Here is a 17,252-nt window from a genome sequence, read left to right on the forward strand (position 1 = left end):
TTGTGCATACCGAGGCGCCCTCCCCATCCATTCATTAGCCTAGCACTTACTGAGTGCCTATCATTAAACAGGCATTTATTAGGATCCAGGCCTCAATGTTATGAACACAAAACTATGGGGAAAGAAGGAAGAAGAGTAAGGACAACACAAGCCATGACGTCAGCGCCCAGAACTGAAACCACAGCCCACACGTCATCCCGTCCTCCGAATCCTGCCCTGTACCTGTTTCCCCCGCAGCTGCCAGGCTTCCCGAGACTGCTGGAGGAAACGGTAAAGCCTTTTAGAAATTTCAGTCTCAGCTCTAATTACACTGTCAGATTACAACCCCTGAATGTCTCTCCTCCACAAAGCAGTCTGTGGGCAGCTGTGAGTTTCAAAGGCAATCAGAACGGTGAGAAAGACCCTTGTTCTCATAAGCATCTCCCCTGCTTTGATTAAGAAAAGATTCATAGTTGACTTAATCTGCCCCTTACATGGTTATCATGGGAGAAGGCTTGGCAGTGCCCTGCTAGGTGGTAACGCAAGCTGTTGGCATCAAAGAAACAGGATGGAAGAACTTACGGGTGCAGGGCATAGAGGCTGCATCATTGTCGGCTCTGAAAAAGCCTCGGTCGCAGGTGCACGACGTGGCTCCCTCCCAGACTGAGTAGCTGTGGGGTGGGCACTTGGCACAGGTAGCATCCGTGGAGAGGGCCTTGTAATATCCGATTTTGCAGGCTACGGAAAAGAAGGAAAAAAAGAAAAACAATAAAACCACTGCTAACAGAGGAACGCAAAACATCATCTCCTTGATTCAGAAGAAGGGAGACATTTCTGTTGACTGCCAGAGATCACCTGGCTTCAGAGGCAGGTAAAGCAACCAAAAACATTAGTTAATTAATTATAGTCGCTCTTTAAATCGTTATGTTCCTGGTCAGGTGGCAAGGAGCCCTATGGAGGAAATGTTCTTAAAGCCAGTGGCATGAATAAAATTACAGTTAAGTTTATTTACGGAGTCTTTCCTAGGTGCAGGTACGCTGCTTATATGCACGATACTATCCCATCCCTACAGCACCTTTTGCACAGGCACTGTAATTAGCTCTACCTTAGAAATGAGGAAGACCAGCTTTGAACAGGACATTCCTGATACCGGACCATGCATCAGGTAAATGTCAGGGACCCGCTTTGAGCCAAGCCTTCTGCCCTGAAAGCCTATACTCTTGGCTACATGCTGTGGAATCTGAGAGCCTGGTCTTGAACCAACAGCTGGAAGTGTATCCAAGCTCTAACAAAGTATCAGGTACAGAGGGAACCAAAGCAAAAGACCAACAAAGGCAACCAAGCATTTAAAAAAAAAAAAAAAAAAAGGAATTGGTGAGACATGGTCATAATTTCAAGGGCAAGTAATATAAAGTCCTAACCACAGATTGTGGAATATGCTAAGATTTTTTTTTCAAGATCAGCAGATTTTTTTTTTTAAAGATTTTATTTATTTATTTGACAGAGAGAGAGATCACAAGTAGGCAGAGAGGCAGGCAGAGAGAGAGGAGGAAGCAGGCTCCCCGCGGAGCAGAGAGCCCAACGCGGGGCTCGATCCCAAGACCCTGAGATCATGACCTGAGCCGAAGGCAGCGGCTTAATCCACTGAGCCACCCAGGCGCCCCAGATCAGCAGATATTTTATGTTGATTTTCCAATTAATGAAACCCTCCTCTTTCTCCCTCTCTCCATTTTTTCAACACCCGCCTTGTTCCCCATGCGCGCACCCCCTAAGTGGCTGCTACAGAGAACACGGGCCATAAAGTTCTTTATGCACCTGACATGCCTTCCATGACTTCATCTTTGAAAACATCACACTGACACCGAAAACTGCTTTTACTAATGTGGAAAATCTCAATAATTCTGTGAAACCTCACAATAAAAAATAATTAATAGGGCCTCGCTTGCCCCTTTTCCTCCCCTATGCCCTTCACCATCACCTCCCAAATCTGTCTCAACCTGAAATAAAAGTTGACCAACACCGTCAGTATTAAACCCAGTGACAAAGCCATCCAAAATCAAGTTTTTTCATAAGACCAGAGGTTTAAAAAAAAAAGGTGATAGTTACCCACAATCTTTTCAGTATGATTCACTTTCAATTTTCTCCATGTATCTCATCCTTAATATGTTCCTCAACTATCAAAAATGCCAGCCAGGAGAAGGACCCATCAGGCATTTTCCATCGGCCTGACCACCAAAGGAGACCCACCATGCCAGCAACCCAGCAGATTTTACTCAAGTGAGTAGATAAAAAAAAGGGGGGGGGCCCATGGAAGTGCTTGATTCTCTGAGGAGATACAGCCACATTGGCTCGTCTCATGACTCATCCGTCAAGTGTCTGTACGGCTTCCAGCACAAGTCTGTTCCTCCCTCTTGCACATCCTGTTGGTATTTTCTTAATCACGCTCTTGTGATGGCAAGCGGAAAGGGAGCTGAGCAGAAGCTCTAGAAAGGCACACAGTTACTTCATTATGATTAACTAAAGTTGTTTATGGAATTTCCTTTAACGAGCCAAAACTTTATGATGTGTGGAGCACCAACAATAAAAAGCGCTGGGAGATCAATCTCTGCCTTATTTGCTTTCGTCTTTCACTGGACCGGAGAATCTTAGAAAAACAAGTCGCTCCAATGACTGAGATTTATGTGTCTCGAGTTTATACACATCACGTATTTGGGTATGGTTCAATATGCAAGGTGCTCTTTGGTCATGCTCAAGATGGCCCTAGGGTTTTGATTAAACTCAGCAATGCCAGCTTTGGGAGGAAGATGCACCAAGGGTCAAGCTTGTCCTTCCCACATCAAACACGATGGGTTCCTGACCTCAGAAACAAACCCACTGGGACCTGTCTTAGCACTCAGTAACAGCCAACAAAGGCAAATTGTAGAAACTCGGCGTTAGGTTGGGTGGTGCCAGGACTGCTTAGAAGGCCCAAGTCGTTTTTATTTTTCCACATCTGGATATTGGATGAAATCTCTCCACGTTCCTGATGATCCTTGTGTACCTCCCTCCCACCAGGCATCAAAATCTAACATCTCACAATGGAAGTGGGAAGACTGACAAGAAAAACTGGCTTGTGATGGAGTCACTGCCATGTGAAAAGAGAGCCAATTCAAAAAGTTGCAAGGAAGAGAAAAACAGAGAATTACTGTTTCCTCAACTTCTATGCTGGTCAGACTACATTCGGTTAAGAAAATCAAGTTCATCGTTCACAAAAGTCAAATTACAGGATGTCTTGAATTGTTTGAAGTTCAAAAATGAGTTGTATGTTTATGTTAATTTAAGGAAAAAAATGAGATCACAACTTTTTACTTTTTCTCCATGTCCTTGAAGCTTGCATGAATGTATTAGCGAGAACAAGTACACGTGAATTCACCTGGGGAATACAGAGTTTTACACCTATTTTGAAAATTGAAGGCTGCCCTTCTTTAAACACCGGGACTATTTTTACTCTTTTTTTCTCCAGCTTTTACCAGCACAAGCAAAGTACAAAATTGTCAGTGTGCTATTCTCGGCAACCTTGCTGCCCCAACACATTCCTTTGTCTTCAACTACATTAAGACCATGTTATTAATATTTCAGGATTCTTAGAAAGGATCTCTCAAAATATAGTAGTGGTTTTTTATGCACATGGCCATTTTGCTGCCTACATTCAAAATGACCTACTAAATTGATGGTTGAGTACATTTCTTTGCTCTAATGGCTCACAGCCTCCCAGCTTCGGTGCATGAATGTGTAAGTACATCCCATATTTATTTATTCACCACTTATTTGCATCTTAAAATTTTCACGACATCTTTCATTCTGAACAAAATCCCCATGCAAGGTGTGTTTGGTATAGCAAGCACTGACACGTGTTGTGATATTCCATCATTCTCCCGTAGGTGAGAACTCTTACACTGCGTTTTGGAATGGCAATGGCTTCTAAGCAAGTCAGTAGTGAGTCAAACTGTACACCCAAGAGTGTGTGCAATTCCTTCTGCCCCCTTGCTGGAGTACAATATGAAGGAGTGCCTTATTTGGCCTTTCAAATATGTCATTGTGGAAAGATTAGTTCACATGTGCAGTGCAAACTTTGCATTCATTTCCTTTAGCTTTGCCTTAATTAGTTCTTTCTGCTGACTTTAAATAAAAGGAGAAGATAAATGAGGACAAGGAGAGAAAGAAAAACTCTACTCTTTTCTTTCATTGCCTCACCCAGTACCCTCATGAGGGGCATTTTAGGGTAGTCTTCTCTAGAAGCTTCCCTAGGGAATACTGAAACATAATAATTTCTGTTTAAACACAAAACCAAAAATGTTCTGAAGGTAACGTAGTATCTTTTGGATTTCTTGGTTCATAGATAATTTACAAGAGGAGCAGGGTCCAATTTAAGAAGCTGGTTAGACCTACTCTTTAAAAAGACAGTCTATCAATCTTACAATCATTTTCCTCCTCTTTTGCAGAAATAAAAAAGACTGCCTTTATAGTTCATCTTTAAGCAATTTTGATTTGTGGGGCACCTGGGTGGCTCAGTGGGTTAAAGCCTCTGCCTTTCGCTCAGGTCATGATCCCAGGGTCCTGGGATCGAGCCCCGCATCGGGCTCTCTGCTGGGCAGGGAGCCTGCTTCCTCCTTTCTCTCTCTCTCTCTCTGCCTGCCTCTCTCCCTACTTGTGATCTCTATCTGTCAAATAAATAAATAAAATCTTAAAAAAAAAAAAAAAAAAGCAATTTTGATTTGTAAAAATAGTGAATAACAGCAACAGTGATGACATATCAAGCATTTCTTGAGCATTTATGGAGTGAATATGCATTATTTACTTAATCTCTACAACAACCCTTTGAGCCTGAGGCTTTAGGCCTATTCCCATTTTGCAAGTGAAGAAACTGAAGGTTTTGCGTAACTTGCCCGAGGGCACCCAATTAAGTGTTAGGGTCAGTACCTGAACCCAGCTCCTCTTTTTGTGTAGTTTTTCTACAGCTGGGTTAACACTGACCTTCAGCTAACATGTGACATTTCTATAATTGAGTATACAAGAAGTGAGGATGGTCCCAACTTTCGTTTGCCCCCGCTGTCCATCCCGTGGTCATTTTCACCAGCCACGCTTTGCAATCTGAGAACCAGTTTCCAATTCAAGGCTCCTAGAGCTGCGGCCGCCATTAAGATGGATAATTTATGCCATAGGCAGCTACTGACCACTTGAGATGTGGCTGGTCCAAACTGGGACAGGCTGTAACTTTAAAATACACCCTGGATTTCAAAGAGTACTGCAAAAGGAAAATGTCTTACTGATAATTTTTATATTGGCTATATATTGAAGCAATAACATAGTGGGTATATCAAGTTTAAAAAACCTATCATTAAATTTAATGTCAACTTTTAGATCTCACCTTATTTATTTACTTATTCATTTAAATGTGGCTATTAAATTTAAGATCATCTGAATGGCTTGTATTATATTCCCGCTTGGCAGAGGTACTCTCCAGTCGGACATTTTGTCTCGAGGGGATGGGCACAAGCTGTACAGGGACTCTTGCAAATGCTTGGTGCCCAAAGTGCTGGGGCTTGTATCACAATCATGGAAGTCCCTTAATAAAGCTTAGGCTGAGCCCACCTCAGTGGCTCAGTGAATCTGATTTGTGTCTATTTAAGTGCTGCTCTCAGCCATCTAGCTAATGTGAAAAACCCTAACTTGGACTAAAGTACTAACAAACAGACACAAATGGGTTAAAAATTACCTTCTGAGGTAAAAAATTTTCATTTTAATACAGAGTGCTCAGAAGGTCAAAGCTGAAATTCCTACACTGACTTTTTAGGGAAAGTTGAAACTTCTATACAAACTAATTTCCAGGGAGTTTTTGGCTCTGGGGAGTCTCTGGGTCCCTCCGACCTCTTCATGTAGGTATGATATTAGGGACATGCTTCCGAACAAGTTCTATGGGAACTTTGCCTGATGTGTACTGGCTACACAGTAGATCTGTTAGCTTTAGGAATCTGCTTTACAAGTATCTGAGTCACTTTCAAAGGGCATTATCGAATCAGTTCTCTGATTAATTGTTCACTTGCTAGACTATTATATGAATAGTTATATTCTATTCATATAAGGGAAAGGGAAACAATCTGTCAAATAGGTTTCTGCTTTGAAGTTTTTAACAACATACAAGCCCCAGCCAGCTTGGGGAAGCTGTGAACATGAACTGATTTCCCACAGTATAGATGGGAAAACAGAGGCAAAGACAATGAAGAGGCTCTACTTAGGGGTCCTTCTGATTATATTCTGCACCCAAATAGCAAAACATGGCCAAGCATTGGCAAATCCACATCGTTCAACTCATCTGCATTCCACAACTGGTTTCACTGATATGCACTAAGAATATCTGAACACTGAGTCTTTGAAGGAACCTTAAAAATCATCTAGTCCAGGGATTAGCACACATTTCTGTAAAGAGCCAGCTAGTTAAAGAATTTAGGATTAATTACCAAGAATACTATGAAGATACTTAATTCTATCACAAGATAAAATAATAACAAATTTTCTTTAATTCTTTATTGGATAGAATTCAAAATAGAGTAGTAATAACAAAGTCCTTTTTTAAAAAATACAGGTTTACTCACGATAAGAATGAAATTCTCATCTAGAGAGATAACATTTCACATAGTGAGGTTTCAAAGAAAATGTTCCATATTACCAAACTGATTGCAAATGCCATCTGTAAAAAACATTCTTAGCTCTGAGACCATACAAAAACAGGTTGCAAGCCTGAGGGCCATACTTTGCTGACACTTGATCCAGTCCAACATACTCCTTTTCGAGATGAATGACTTTTGCCAGTGGTTCCTTCTAGAGCCTTCCCAGACTAAGTCTGGAATCCAAGGTTCTGTAGTCTCTGTTACTCTGCAATGCCTTCCTTAGTTTTGAACAGCAAAGCTTAACAAAAAAAATTTCTTACCATTGCTGCATGAGTAAACTTTCCATCAACCACCTTCCTGGAAATCTGATCTGACTCATTACTATTACCCGTAAATCCACTTTTTTTTTTTTAAGATTTTATTTATTCATTTGACAGACAGAGATCACAAGTAGGCAGAGAGGCAGGCAGAGAGAGAGAGAAGAGGAAGCAGGCTCCCTGCTAAGCAGAGGCCCGATGCAGGGCTTGATCCCAGGACCCTGAGATCATGACCTGAGCCGAAGGCAGAGGTTTAACCCAGTGAGCCACCCAGGTGACCCCGTAAACCCACTTTTAAGTTGATTTTCTTGGTTACCTGATGTAGCCTGACTTGGGGGATATTCCTCCTGCATTTGGGAGGTGAATTTTTTGTAATTAGACATTATGATTGATTTTAACTTTACATTGTTTTAAGGTTTTATTTCCTGGGAATCCTGACCTTGAACCATTTTCCTCTGTACACTAAAAGAATGACATCATTGATTTTTGCTTTCTAAGACACTAAAGTTATAAAACACCTAAAAGAGTGGTTCAAAGTAATACTTTGAAAGATATTACTGGTCCCTTAGGTCATTCTTACTGGGGCCTAAGCTCTAGTTTGGGATACCAATTGATTTAAAAGGAGGCATCAAAGTGGAGATGACCTGAGCCCAAATTCGGGTAGGATGCTGAGCTTCTGTTCCAGCAGCCATCACTCTCAGACTTGAATATCCATCAGAATGATTTGGATTCATGAAGACCAATTGCTGGTCTCCAGCCCGGGTTTTGGACTGTCTGATCGGGCCTGAGAACTTGCGATCCTTGCACATGTCCAGGCTGGTGACATTGCTGCTGGTCCTGACCTGCCCGTTGACAACCACTGCCCATCCGCAAACAGACCCATCGCTAAGCAAAAATGTCAACACTTCATCTCAAATTAGGTAAAAGTATCTCATCCTTTTCCAGTACCCAAATGCTACAGGGAATGAAAACAAGGCATAATTATTATCAGGGGGATTGTGATTGGTTTTGGAGACACGAGCGAACATGCCAGAAATCTGAAATATTTTGAATTTAGAATTTTTGAATTTAAAGAACGAATGACTTAAATGAATTAATGACTTGAATGAATTAAAGAATGAATGTCTTTCTTATGAAATTGGAATCATTCTTCAAACCGGTATAATTGCATCTTGCACTAATCCCAACATTATAGAACTGAGCCTGTTGTGGAATGTCTTTATAAAAATGGGTCACTCCGGGCCACCTGGCTGGCTCAGTCAGTGCAGTGTTGACTCTTGACCTTGGCACTGTGAATGCCAGCCCCATACTGGGGGTAGAGATTATTTAAAAATAAAAAGAAGAGGGGTGCCTAAATGGTTCAGTAGGTTAAGTATCTGCCTTCTATTTAGGTCCTGATCTCACAGTCCTGGGATTGAGCCCCACATCTGCTTTTCCCTGTGCACTTCCCACAGCTTGTGCTCTCTCTCTCATCAATAAATACAATCTTAAAAAAAATTTTGTTAATGGATTAATCCAAAAGCCGAAGGAAACTTGCTAAAGTAGCACTACCTCAAACAAGTAGTTTTCCTCTGATACCAGTACTGTGAGTTGATCACTGTTTGTTTTGATACTGTGCTTCAGAACTATTACACGGAATGTTTAATTCTTGTTTATTTGATCTAAGAACCCTCTTCTGTTATCTGGGTGGCAAGTTCAGGATGGTAAGAACAGGTTTGTTTTTTTTTTTAATTATTAAATAGTGAAACAATTATTTAGGGATCGTATATACACTCTGGAGAAAAATATTCTAAAAGACAGTTGTTCTGGTTCTGAAAGACCAGGAAATCAGGTTTATCCCATTCATGCCACTTCCCCTCCCGAACTGAGTAACAGGTGAGAGATGTACAAATTGTTGTGAGGGCTCTACTCTGGTGCTGGTGGCTTTCGATCTTCAGTCTCCTCAGAATACTATTTTGAAGTGGCTTCTGGGGAGATGGTGAAAACAAAGTTTCAGATAAAATGAAAATATTTCACTGGAGTCACCTTCATCAAGTTTATAAAGGAACAGACTGGACATCTGTTTAGGCAGGATAAGATATTGAAGACAAAGATGTTTCACACTCATCAACAAGATCGTAAGTGAAAGTAAAGAATGACAAAGGGAAAAGTAAATCACTGGTTATTTTTTTATGTCATGTTTTTCCTTTACTGTCGGATTTCTTTTCAGAGTGTGTGATAATTTACAGCAAGGGCAGCAGGGGACGGTATGGGAAAGGCCCACAGTTTGGTCCAGAGTCATAAAGCCCTGGATTTGGCAGGATATGTGAACTAGAGCAAACTTGATGTACTCTGACTTTGACGTTCTCCTCTACAGGGCTGGTGTGACGAGGAAATGACACAGAAGACAGGAGTGAAGCTGAACCTGGCCTGTATCAACTCCTCCCTAAAAAGGCCGTGGGTTTTGACTACAGTGTCATGTAGCTGGCCTGCCTCAGATGAGAGTGTGGCTAATCCACGATCTTACACCGTACTGGGTCTCATTTCTAAAACACTGCAAGGCAACTTACCCGTACTATTCCACTCCCCCTGCTAACATGATGTAGCAAACTTGAGAGCGAGTTCTCATTCACAGCATCTGCAGCTTATTTAGTAACTGCAGATTAAGACAGGTTATCAGGTAAAAAGAGATCTTTATTAAAATCATGGAAATATATTTTTAGAAGGAATAAACTATCAGGCTGGGTTTTTGAGGTTTCTTCTTTTCACTGACAGCTTATGATCCAGACCATCTCTTCCAGCAAGCCACAGTTCTGTCCTACTCTCTACATTCCACCTCCTTCTATTGTTTCTACTCTGACTTGGGAGCTAGCTTTCATAAAAACAGACAAAGGGGGAAAAAATGACCAAAAAAATCTATGCTGAAAATTGACTTGCTCTTTCAAGAACAGAACGTAGTATAATCCCATAAATAGGCGGGTAATTCTAAAATGTCAGATGTAGACGGTTTTCACATAAGATGCAGTAAATCCTCTGGAAGGAAGTTCACAATTTAAATTAACTCCATAAAAATTATTGAACACAACAAGAAGAATGCAAGGGAGAAATAACTTACTCCTTCCCCCGCTTGCCCAGAAAACAGACAATCTAATTATGCAAGGAGCTATTTCTCTTTGGTGAATTTGGAGGGAGTCAACTTGAACAACAGAAGGTCCAAAGTAGACAAAAGTTCAATTAAACATGGATTAATTAGTGGACTCCACACATGAACAACACATCGTTCTACCGTCAGAAAGTCTGCACGGCCCTACTCCGTATCGCGTAAAGGTACTGATGGGAATGAAGATTGCCGGCTGCCATCTTTGTACCTGCAACTTTTTGCTGATATGCCTGGGGCTCTCCCTCATGGGGGAATTTTTAAGGGCTCCAGCAAAGGCAATCAGGCTTCCAAATACAGATGTAAGTCACTAGAGTGATAGATAAAGTGAAGGGAGGCTTCAGGATTTTTGGAAAAGACATCATCTATTCTGTTTGTTCTAAAGCCCAGAGGTTGCTACCAGCTTTGATCACAGCGCAGTTAGCAACTTTTACTTAGTTTGGTCATGACAATTCTAAGATGGAGTTATTATGAATTTGTAACGCAAGACAACAGAGTATTGTCAGGCACAAATTATTTCAGCTTGATAAGGGATGACAATTTTAAAATAAAAGGCAGCACAGTGAATTACTATTTGTGATTATTACTGTAATCAAAATAATTTCTTTTCTAATATGTAGTTTGTTAAATAAAGACTCCTTATTCTTACTCTAAGCCTTTTTCTTATTCTCCCACCTAGGACACTGAACATTTTCTATGTAAAAAAAAAAAAGAAGAAGAAGAAAAGAAAAAAAAAATCACAGATTTGAAGATTGCCTTGAAAAACAATATTCAGGGAAACATTCTAATCCCTAGATAAACTCATTTTCCCCCTTTATCTCATACCTAAATTTTACATGTCAATGACCCTGACTTTCTTTAGTAAACATTGCAATTAAGGAGACGTTAATTTGACTTTCATTTTCAGTGTAAGGATCCCATTGAAGATACAACTTCAATTCGAGTACATTGAGCTGAACTTAATTGAATGACATAATAATATTTTAAGGTTATGACAAAATTTAAGCTTATCAGCTTTCCTACCACATATTAAGAAAACAAAATCATGGGTGCTAAAAACACAAATGACCACACTATAAAGAAAACAATCAAGAAAAACCAATACTTTAAGATGAGCTAAATGCAGAAAGTGTTTAATCATGTTTTTAAAAACACCTAATGTCTGCCTTGAACGTGAATATAAAATTACTGAAAATAGAAGGGAATACTTGCGGAAGATTTACATAAGCCCAGCCATATAAACCATCAATCCTGGCCACCAGAGTACATCATTCATAGAGATGACATGCAAATGTGGAGCCATTAACACCGAACTTGATTACCCGTGACATTTCAGAGAGGGCCAGGCTTTTTGATGAGTTCCTATTGTCTTCTTCACCCTTTGATATTTGGGGTCCATAAAGACTAGTGGCTCATTACATCTCCACTGATTACAAATACCAGGTCAAGGCACTGAGTAAGGGAAGCAGCTGGTCTTCACTCCCACACCCAACACTACCCCATACGCATCTAATACAGAGTCTGTGCGATCAGCGATATCATGTGAAACGTTCCCCCGTTAGAGGTATGTGCATTTATTCATCCATTTCACTCATGTTTTAGCAAGCATTTATTGAGCCTTTACATAATAACAGTAAATGGTGAATATGTACTGAGCACATACGAAGCGCTAAAGGGAGAGAAATGTGTTCCTGCTTCCACTGTTCACTCTTACATCTCAGTGAATGTTCTCTGGCAGAGGTACCTGCAGACTATCATGGGGTCCTTCCCTGTGCACCTGCTTGTAGAAGGACCAGAGCAGAAAAATGGTACCCGAAAGAGTAAGGAGTCCTGCGTGGAATACTCCTGAAGAAAAAAGAGCTTAAGCAGGAAGCCCTCTCCCCAAGCCCCCAGAAATCCAAGCAACTGTGACTGCCAACTGGTTGCAAACCACTGTGGTGGGCACTCCAGGCACCCACCACGCTGATTCAGACAAGGACCCTCTTTCTAGGGAGATCACAGCCCGACGGGTGAGAGAAGCGGTTTCCTCATTAACTGCACGTACAACCTATACTTGCTCATTTTCTCCATTTAAAAGTAGAGGTGGTAAAGGAGACTGGGAAAGAATGAAGTATGTTCTGAAGGCAGGGCCAGATCAAGAGAAACACGTGTTAAATAATTATTTGATTAACTCAGGCAGCGTCGCTAGTCATTGTCATCCAAACGACTTTATAGCCTGAGTTGTCACAAATCATGATTTAGATGCAGCAGTAATAACTGCTTGGCTCCCCTTCTTCTTTTTTGTTATGCTGATGGGGTCTGAGGATCTCAAAAAAAAATATATATATATATAGCAGCTTTAAAAGACCGACTTCCTCCACGTTAGTTATTAGCAATGCACTCAGATTCTCTGCTAAGGTTTTTGACCAGGGGGTCCCCTTTGCTGTTTACTTTTTGAAAGTTGAGAATTTTTTTTTTAAAGAGAATTTTAAGAATCTAACTGATTTATGTTTCAGGGATTGGATCAGGTTAAGCATCTGGTTTTGGCATTCCATGTAGCGGATTAATGATTTTTTTAGAACTACCTGCCAGCATTTAATATTCTATGTGTTTGACTATTCCAACACTGCTTATGTCTGAGGAGAACAAAAATAAAAATTCCCAAGGAGCTCCCAGAAGAGTCCTAGTCTAGACCAAGTGAAATTTATGGGGAATCTTGCACTATCTGTTTTTGGCACAGTATAGCAGTGACCTCGGAGATCAGAACAAGAACCAGCCGACCAGACACGAGATAACAGTGATGACTTTGCTGTTGTACAAAATCGTGTATAACCAACCTGCTCTCTCCCGCTGACTCAGGTACCCTCGTGCAGGTGGGGGGAGGATTTGATCAATGATTTAACACATTCTGAAGGCATCAGGTCGACAGACTAGTGTCCTAACAATCAGTTTAAACTGCTGGCAGGAATGTGCAGTGGGACGCAGAGAGCCCACAGGCACCTGCCTGGACAAGGATGAAGGAGAAGTTCATTGTCAGGACTTACTAGTGAGCTTCCAAAGAACCACGTGGACAAAAGAGGGGAGCAGGGGGAGCTGCACACCTACAGTTCTGAATTCCACGATTCCACGGCACTAGGAAAACATCCTTGCCTTCATTTGATCTCCTGCGGTAAAGCACAAAGGGCCAGTCTCTAGATCCTCCTGATGGCAGGGCAGGTCGAGCGGGTCCCACCCTTAGGGGCTCTGGGAGGTTCTCCTGCGGGAAGTGCTCTCTCTGTCATCAGTCTGGATCCGTGGGAAAGAGCAAGATGCCAAAAGTGCTTGCAGGTGAATTCTCTGTCCCTTTCAAGTGCATCTGACTTACACTGATGACTTACAAGTGTGTTTATCTTTTGTTGGGAAGGATTATCAGTTCAGTCAGTGAATCTTTTCTAGATATAAATTATAAATCACAAACAGGGATGCCAGGGGAAATACCAATTCGTAATTTGCTCGTGTGTCTGTGTCTCATCCCCAATATCAAACACGAGCAATCGTGATGAAAACTGATATGAATACAAACAAAAATGAGACCATGAGGTTGACCTGTTCCCACAGGGCTGGGTCATGAAGGAAGAAAAAGTACAACTCCTCCCTTTTGCAAAATATAGATGGGATGAAAGTAAGAGATGACCCATTTGAAGAAAGCATGGGAACAAATCAGGCTTATTATCAAACATGAAAAGAACTGTGTGTCACTAACATAACCTAGATTCATCTCGGACGTTTAAAAAAAAAAAAAAAACCACACCTGACTTATCCAAAACAAACTTCTAAACCAAACTTCAAAAATGACTGTGAATAGTATAGGAAACTGAAAACTTTTTCTAGGATTCTACTTACAAGACCTGGCTTACCTAGAGGTAGGAAAATGGTTTAATCTCTTTGCTAATTACTCTTCCTTTCTACACAGCATAAAGCAATGAAAAATCATTAGCAAGTCTTTCCCACCAGTCATCAGAAGTAGATCACTTTTGCGTCTGGAAAGCGGACACCAAGAGAAGACCTGCATTTTATTTATTAAAATACGAAACTTTTTTTCCTAGCCCTGAGGCTGAATCATTCTGAAAGAGGCTTGGATTTGAAGGGAAAAGGAAAAAAAAAAAGGAAAGAAAGATGAAGTCATAAATCCTTCCCGGGGGGGGGGGGGGGGGGGCATTAAAAAAATTGGCATGTGTATGATGATCTGCATGAACAAAATGAAGGTTTTTTCCTCAAGGCTATGTCAAGGTTACGCTTGGTATGTCAAAAACACAACCAAGAATCCATTCCACAGGGACTTGGAAGAACAGGAAGTGAGCCCAGACAGCAGGCCTGCCAGGAGGCCAGGCTCCTTGGGGAGAGGACCTGGATTCCAGACCCAACATTTACCAACTTCAGATCTCTGCGCCTCTGTTTCCTCTAAGGACACCAGGCTAAATCATTTACAAGATCTCTAACATTCTACCTCTATCTACACTCTTCTGTGACCTGACAGACTCAGTGATTCTGAAATGGCCAAAGATGTTTTAATAAACACTGAAGTCATTTATAATTTGGTTCAAATGCCATTCAGTAGATTAGTCGAGTATGTTTATCTTCCCCCTTCCGGGACTGGTGTGGGCTCATTCATGGAACTCAGGGTCTAAGCTTTGCCACTTACCAGCTGTGAAACCATGTGCAAGGGACTGACCTACCAGCTTATATGAACAATTCTTTCTCCCTCCAAGAAATTCATCACTTCAAATCCTTTACTGAACTATCTCTTTACCTGTCTTAGTAGGGATTTCTGAGTGTCCCCTATGTTCTTTTAGCTATTTATTAAAACTTTTAAAAAAGAGAACAAAGGAAAGAAATGTCTTTATGGTGTCCAAGTTCACTCAGTGTCCTTGTATTGTGGACCACCTACATCTGCATGGCAAAGGAGGAGATCCGACAAGGTCTGTGCTTTCAAAGAGTATACATTCTAGTGGTAGGGTATCATTTAACAGGAAAACAAAACTTGTGATGCAGGAGATATTGATGGGGTTGTGGGAAGTAGAGCAGATGTTTAGGAACCACCTTTCTATGGGACTAATGAGTTGGGCCCTGAGCTAAAAACAGGTCAGCAGGGGCGCCTGGGTGGCTCAGTGCGTTAAAGCCTCTGCCTTCGGCTCAGGTCATGATCCCAGGGTCCGGGGATCTATCCCCGCATCAGGCTCTCTGTTCAGTGGGGAGCCTGCTTCCCCCCCACCCCCGCCTGCCTACTTGTGATCTCTGTCTGTCAAATAAATAAAATCTTAAAAACAAACAAACAAAGAAACAAACAGGTCAGCAAATGTGAAAATGTACATGGAAAAGTATTCAAGGAAAAAGAGGAAAGTTGAAAAGGCCCTGTGGTGAGTGTGTATTAGAGGGATGGAAAAAACAGCAGTACTGTATCTGGGGAATGCTTCAGGAGGAATGCCAAGACCAAGTCCAGAAGCGTCCCCGTTATAAGACCTAAGCTCTGTGAACAGTTTAAGTTTATTCTCAATATGGCAATGTGATTTGCTAGAAATTTTCAAAAGATCATTTTGGCCTCCGGTGGAACATGGGTAGTAGTTAAGTAGCAATAGAAGGAGTGTGACCAGTGGGAGGCTGCTGAGGCCAGGCGGAGGTGGTGGTCACGTGGGGGTAGGGAAGACAGCAGAGCGGGGGTTCGTAGTGGGGTTCCAAGCAAGCGACACAGGTGCTCATGCTGCTCTCCCCAGGGCTACAAGATGTCCCTTTCAGTGGACTTAAGATACCAAACAAGTGACATAAGGAAAAAATTTGCATTTGCCCCCTGGCTCTGTCCTTCAAAATGAGCCCTGTCTAGATCTACCTGCGCAGACCGGGGCATCACTTCTACTGCTAATGACAGATCAACTCCTGCACCTTCTAACACAACAGCCTTTAGGAGGCTGGTGCCCAGGCCCTGGATTCGGCCACACCTTGATGGCAGCCACTGACATCAGCCAGCCGAGGGGCCAAATTCCTGAGCGTGTTTCAAACAGGGACTGAGGGTGCCGCTGACAAGAATCTGTCAACAGCAACAGAGACACAGATGAAGTTACTAGGTTTCCAGTTGACATCATGTAGCTGTTGCTGTGGGCTGTGCACTGTTGTTTTCCAAGGGAGAGCTTCCCTTTCCTGTTTTCTGGCAGAACCAACTTTGACCTAACTGGGAGACTACCGAGAGCTTGCTGGTTACCAGAAATACTGAAAAATGAAAGTAGATTTATTCAGATCTGGCACCATCCATGCCCATTTTTCTTGACTGCCCCTGTGGTCACAGAGCTCAGTCCTTATCCTATAGTGTAAAATGGTCCACATCTCCAGCTTGTTAAGAAACGGGGAAATGTCCCTGACACCTGTACTCACCGTGAAGAAGTCTCTCTCTTACAGACTCTTACAGAGCCTCTAAGCCCTCCTTCTGCACAATTTAATTAAGTCATGAACTGCACGTTTGGAGGTTTATTGTCCATTTCCCCCATAGAACACATTTTCCCCTGCAGCTTGGTAGCAGCAGCCAATGCGCCTACCCTGTTTACTATGAAAGCTCTAACGGTGGGCACAGGATCTTGTGATATGAGCAGCTTGGGAAATGTTTGTTGAGTGACTGAATGGATGGCCGAATGATGCCTTTAGCATCTGAACTCTGAGGACCATCTCAAGAAGTTTGGACGCAGAAGGTAACTCAGGCCACTCTCGGCTGTGACTTTACAGAGATCATTCCGGGCTCACTTTCCTGTTTCTGTGTTTCTTGGCCAGTGGGGTTTCCATTTCCCTTCAGACAGCCCCACAACATTGTAGGTTCTGTGCTGAAAACTGCCGACAGGAGAAACAAGACGAGCTTAACACGAGCAGGCAAGGAGGGCTGCTGCTAATCCTTCAATGTAGAGAAGTAGGGAAGGCAGGATTTTCATGCTTTCTGTTGGTGAGTACCTGTCACTCAGAGAAGGAAAGCCGTGGTGCAGACCACCCAACAGAAAATGAACCCAGAGAACAGATTAGTTTTGAAAAAGCCAAAATATTTAAGTATGAATAATTTGGGGAGGAATGATAGCAGTGAAGACAGGAGGGGCTGGAGCTCCCAGAGGAAAAAAGGAGTCCTATCAAAGGCAGCCCAGAGAGCTTAGGCAAATAGGATAAGAGAAAAGTCCCTTTGCTAAG

The 17,252-nt window shown here is 42.0% G+C and overlaps 1 protein-coding gene across 2 annotated transcripts in view; it reads right to left on the bottom strand.

The window, feature by feature from the left end:
- The window catches only part of EPHA4 (EPH receptor A4), a 144,818-nt gene that overhangs the window by 76,933 nt on the left and 50,633 nt on the right, over nucleotides 1-17,252 (bottom strand). For both annotated transcript variants that reach the window (XM_046019653.1, XM_046019654.1), the window contains exon 5: nucleotides 562-717. In XM_046019653.1, coding sequence (XP_045875609.1) covers nucleotides 562-717 — 156 coding nt within the window. The remainder of the gene's footprint in view (nucleotides 1-561; nucleotides 718-17,252) is intronic.

Source organism: Meles meles, chromosome 9, assembly GCF_922984935.1.
Source record: "Meles meles chromosome 9, mMelMel3.1 paternal haplotype, whole genome shotgun sequence".
Taxonomy (NCBI): domain Eukaryota; kingdom Metazoa; phylum Chordata; class Mammalia; order Carnivora; family Mustelidae; genus Meles; species Meles meles.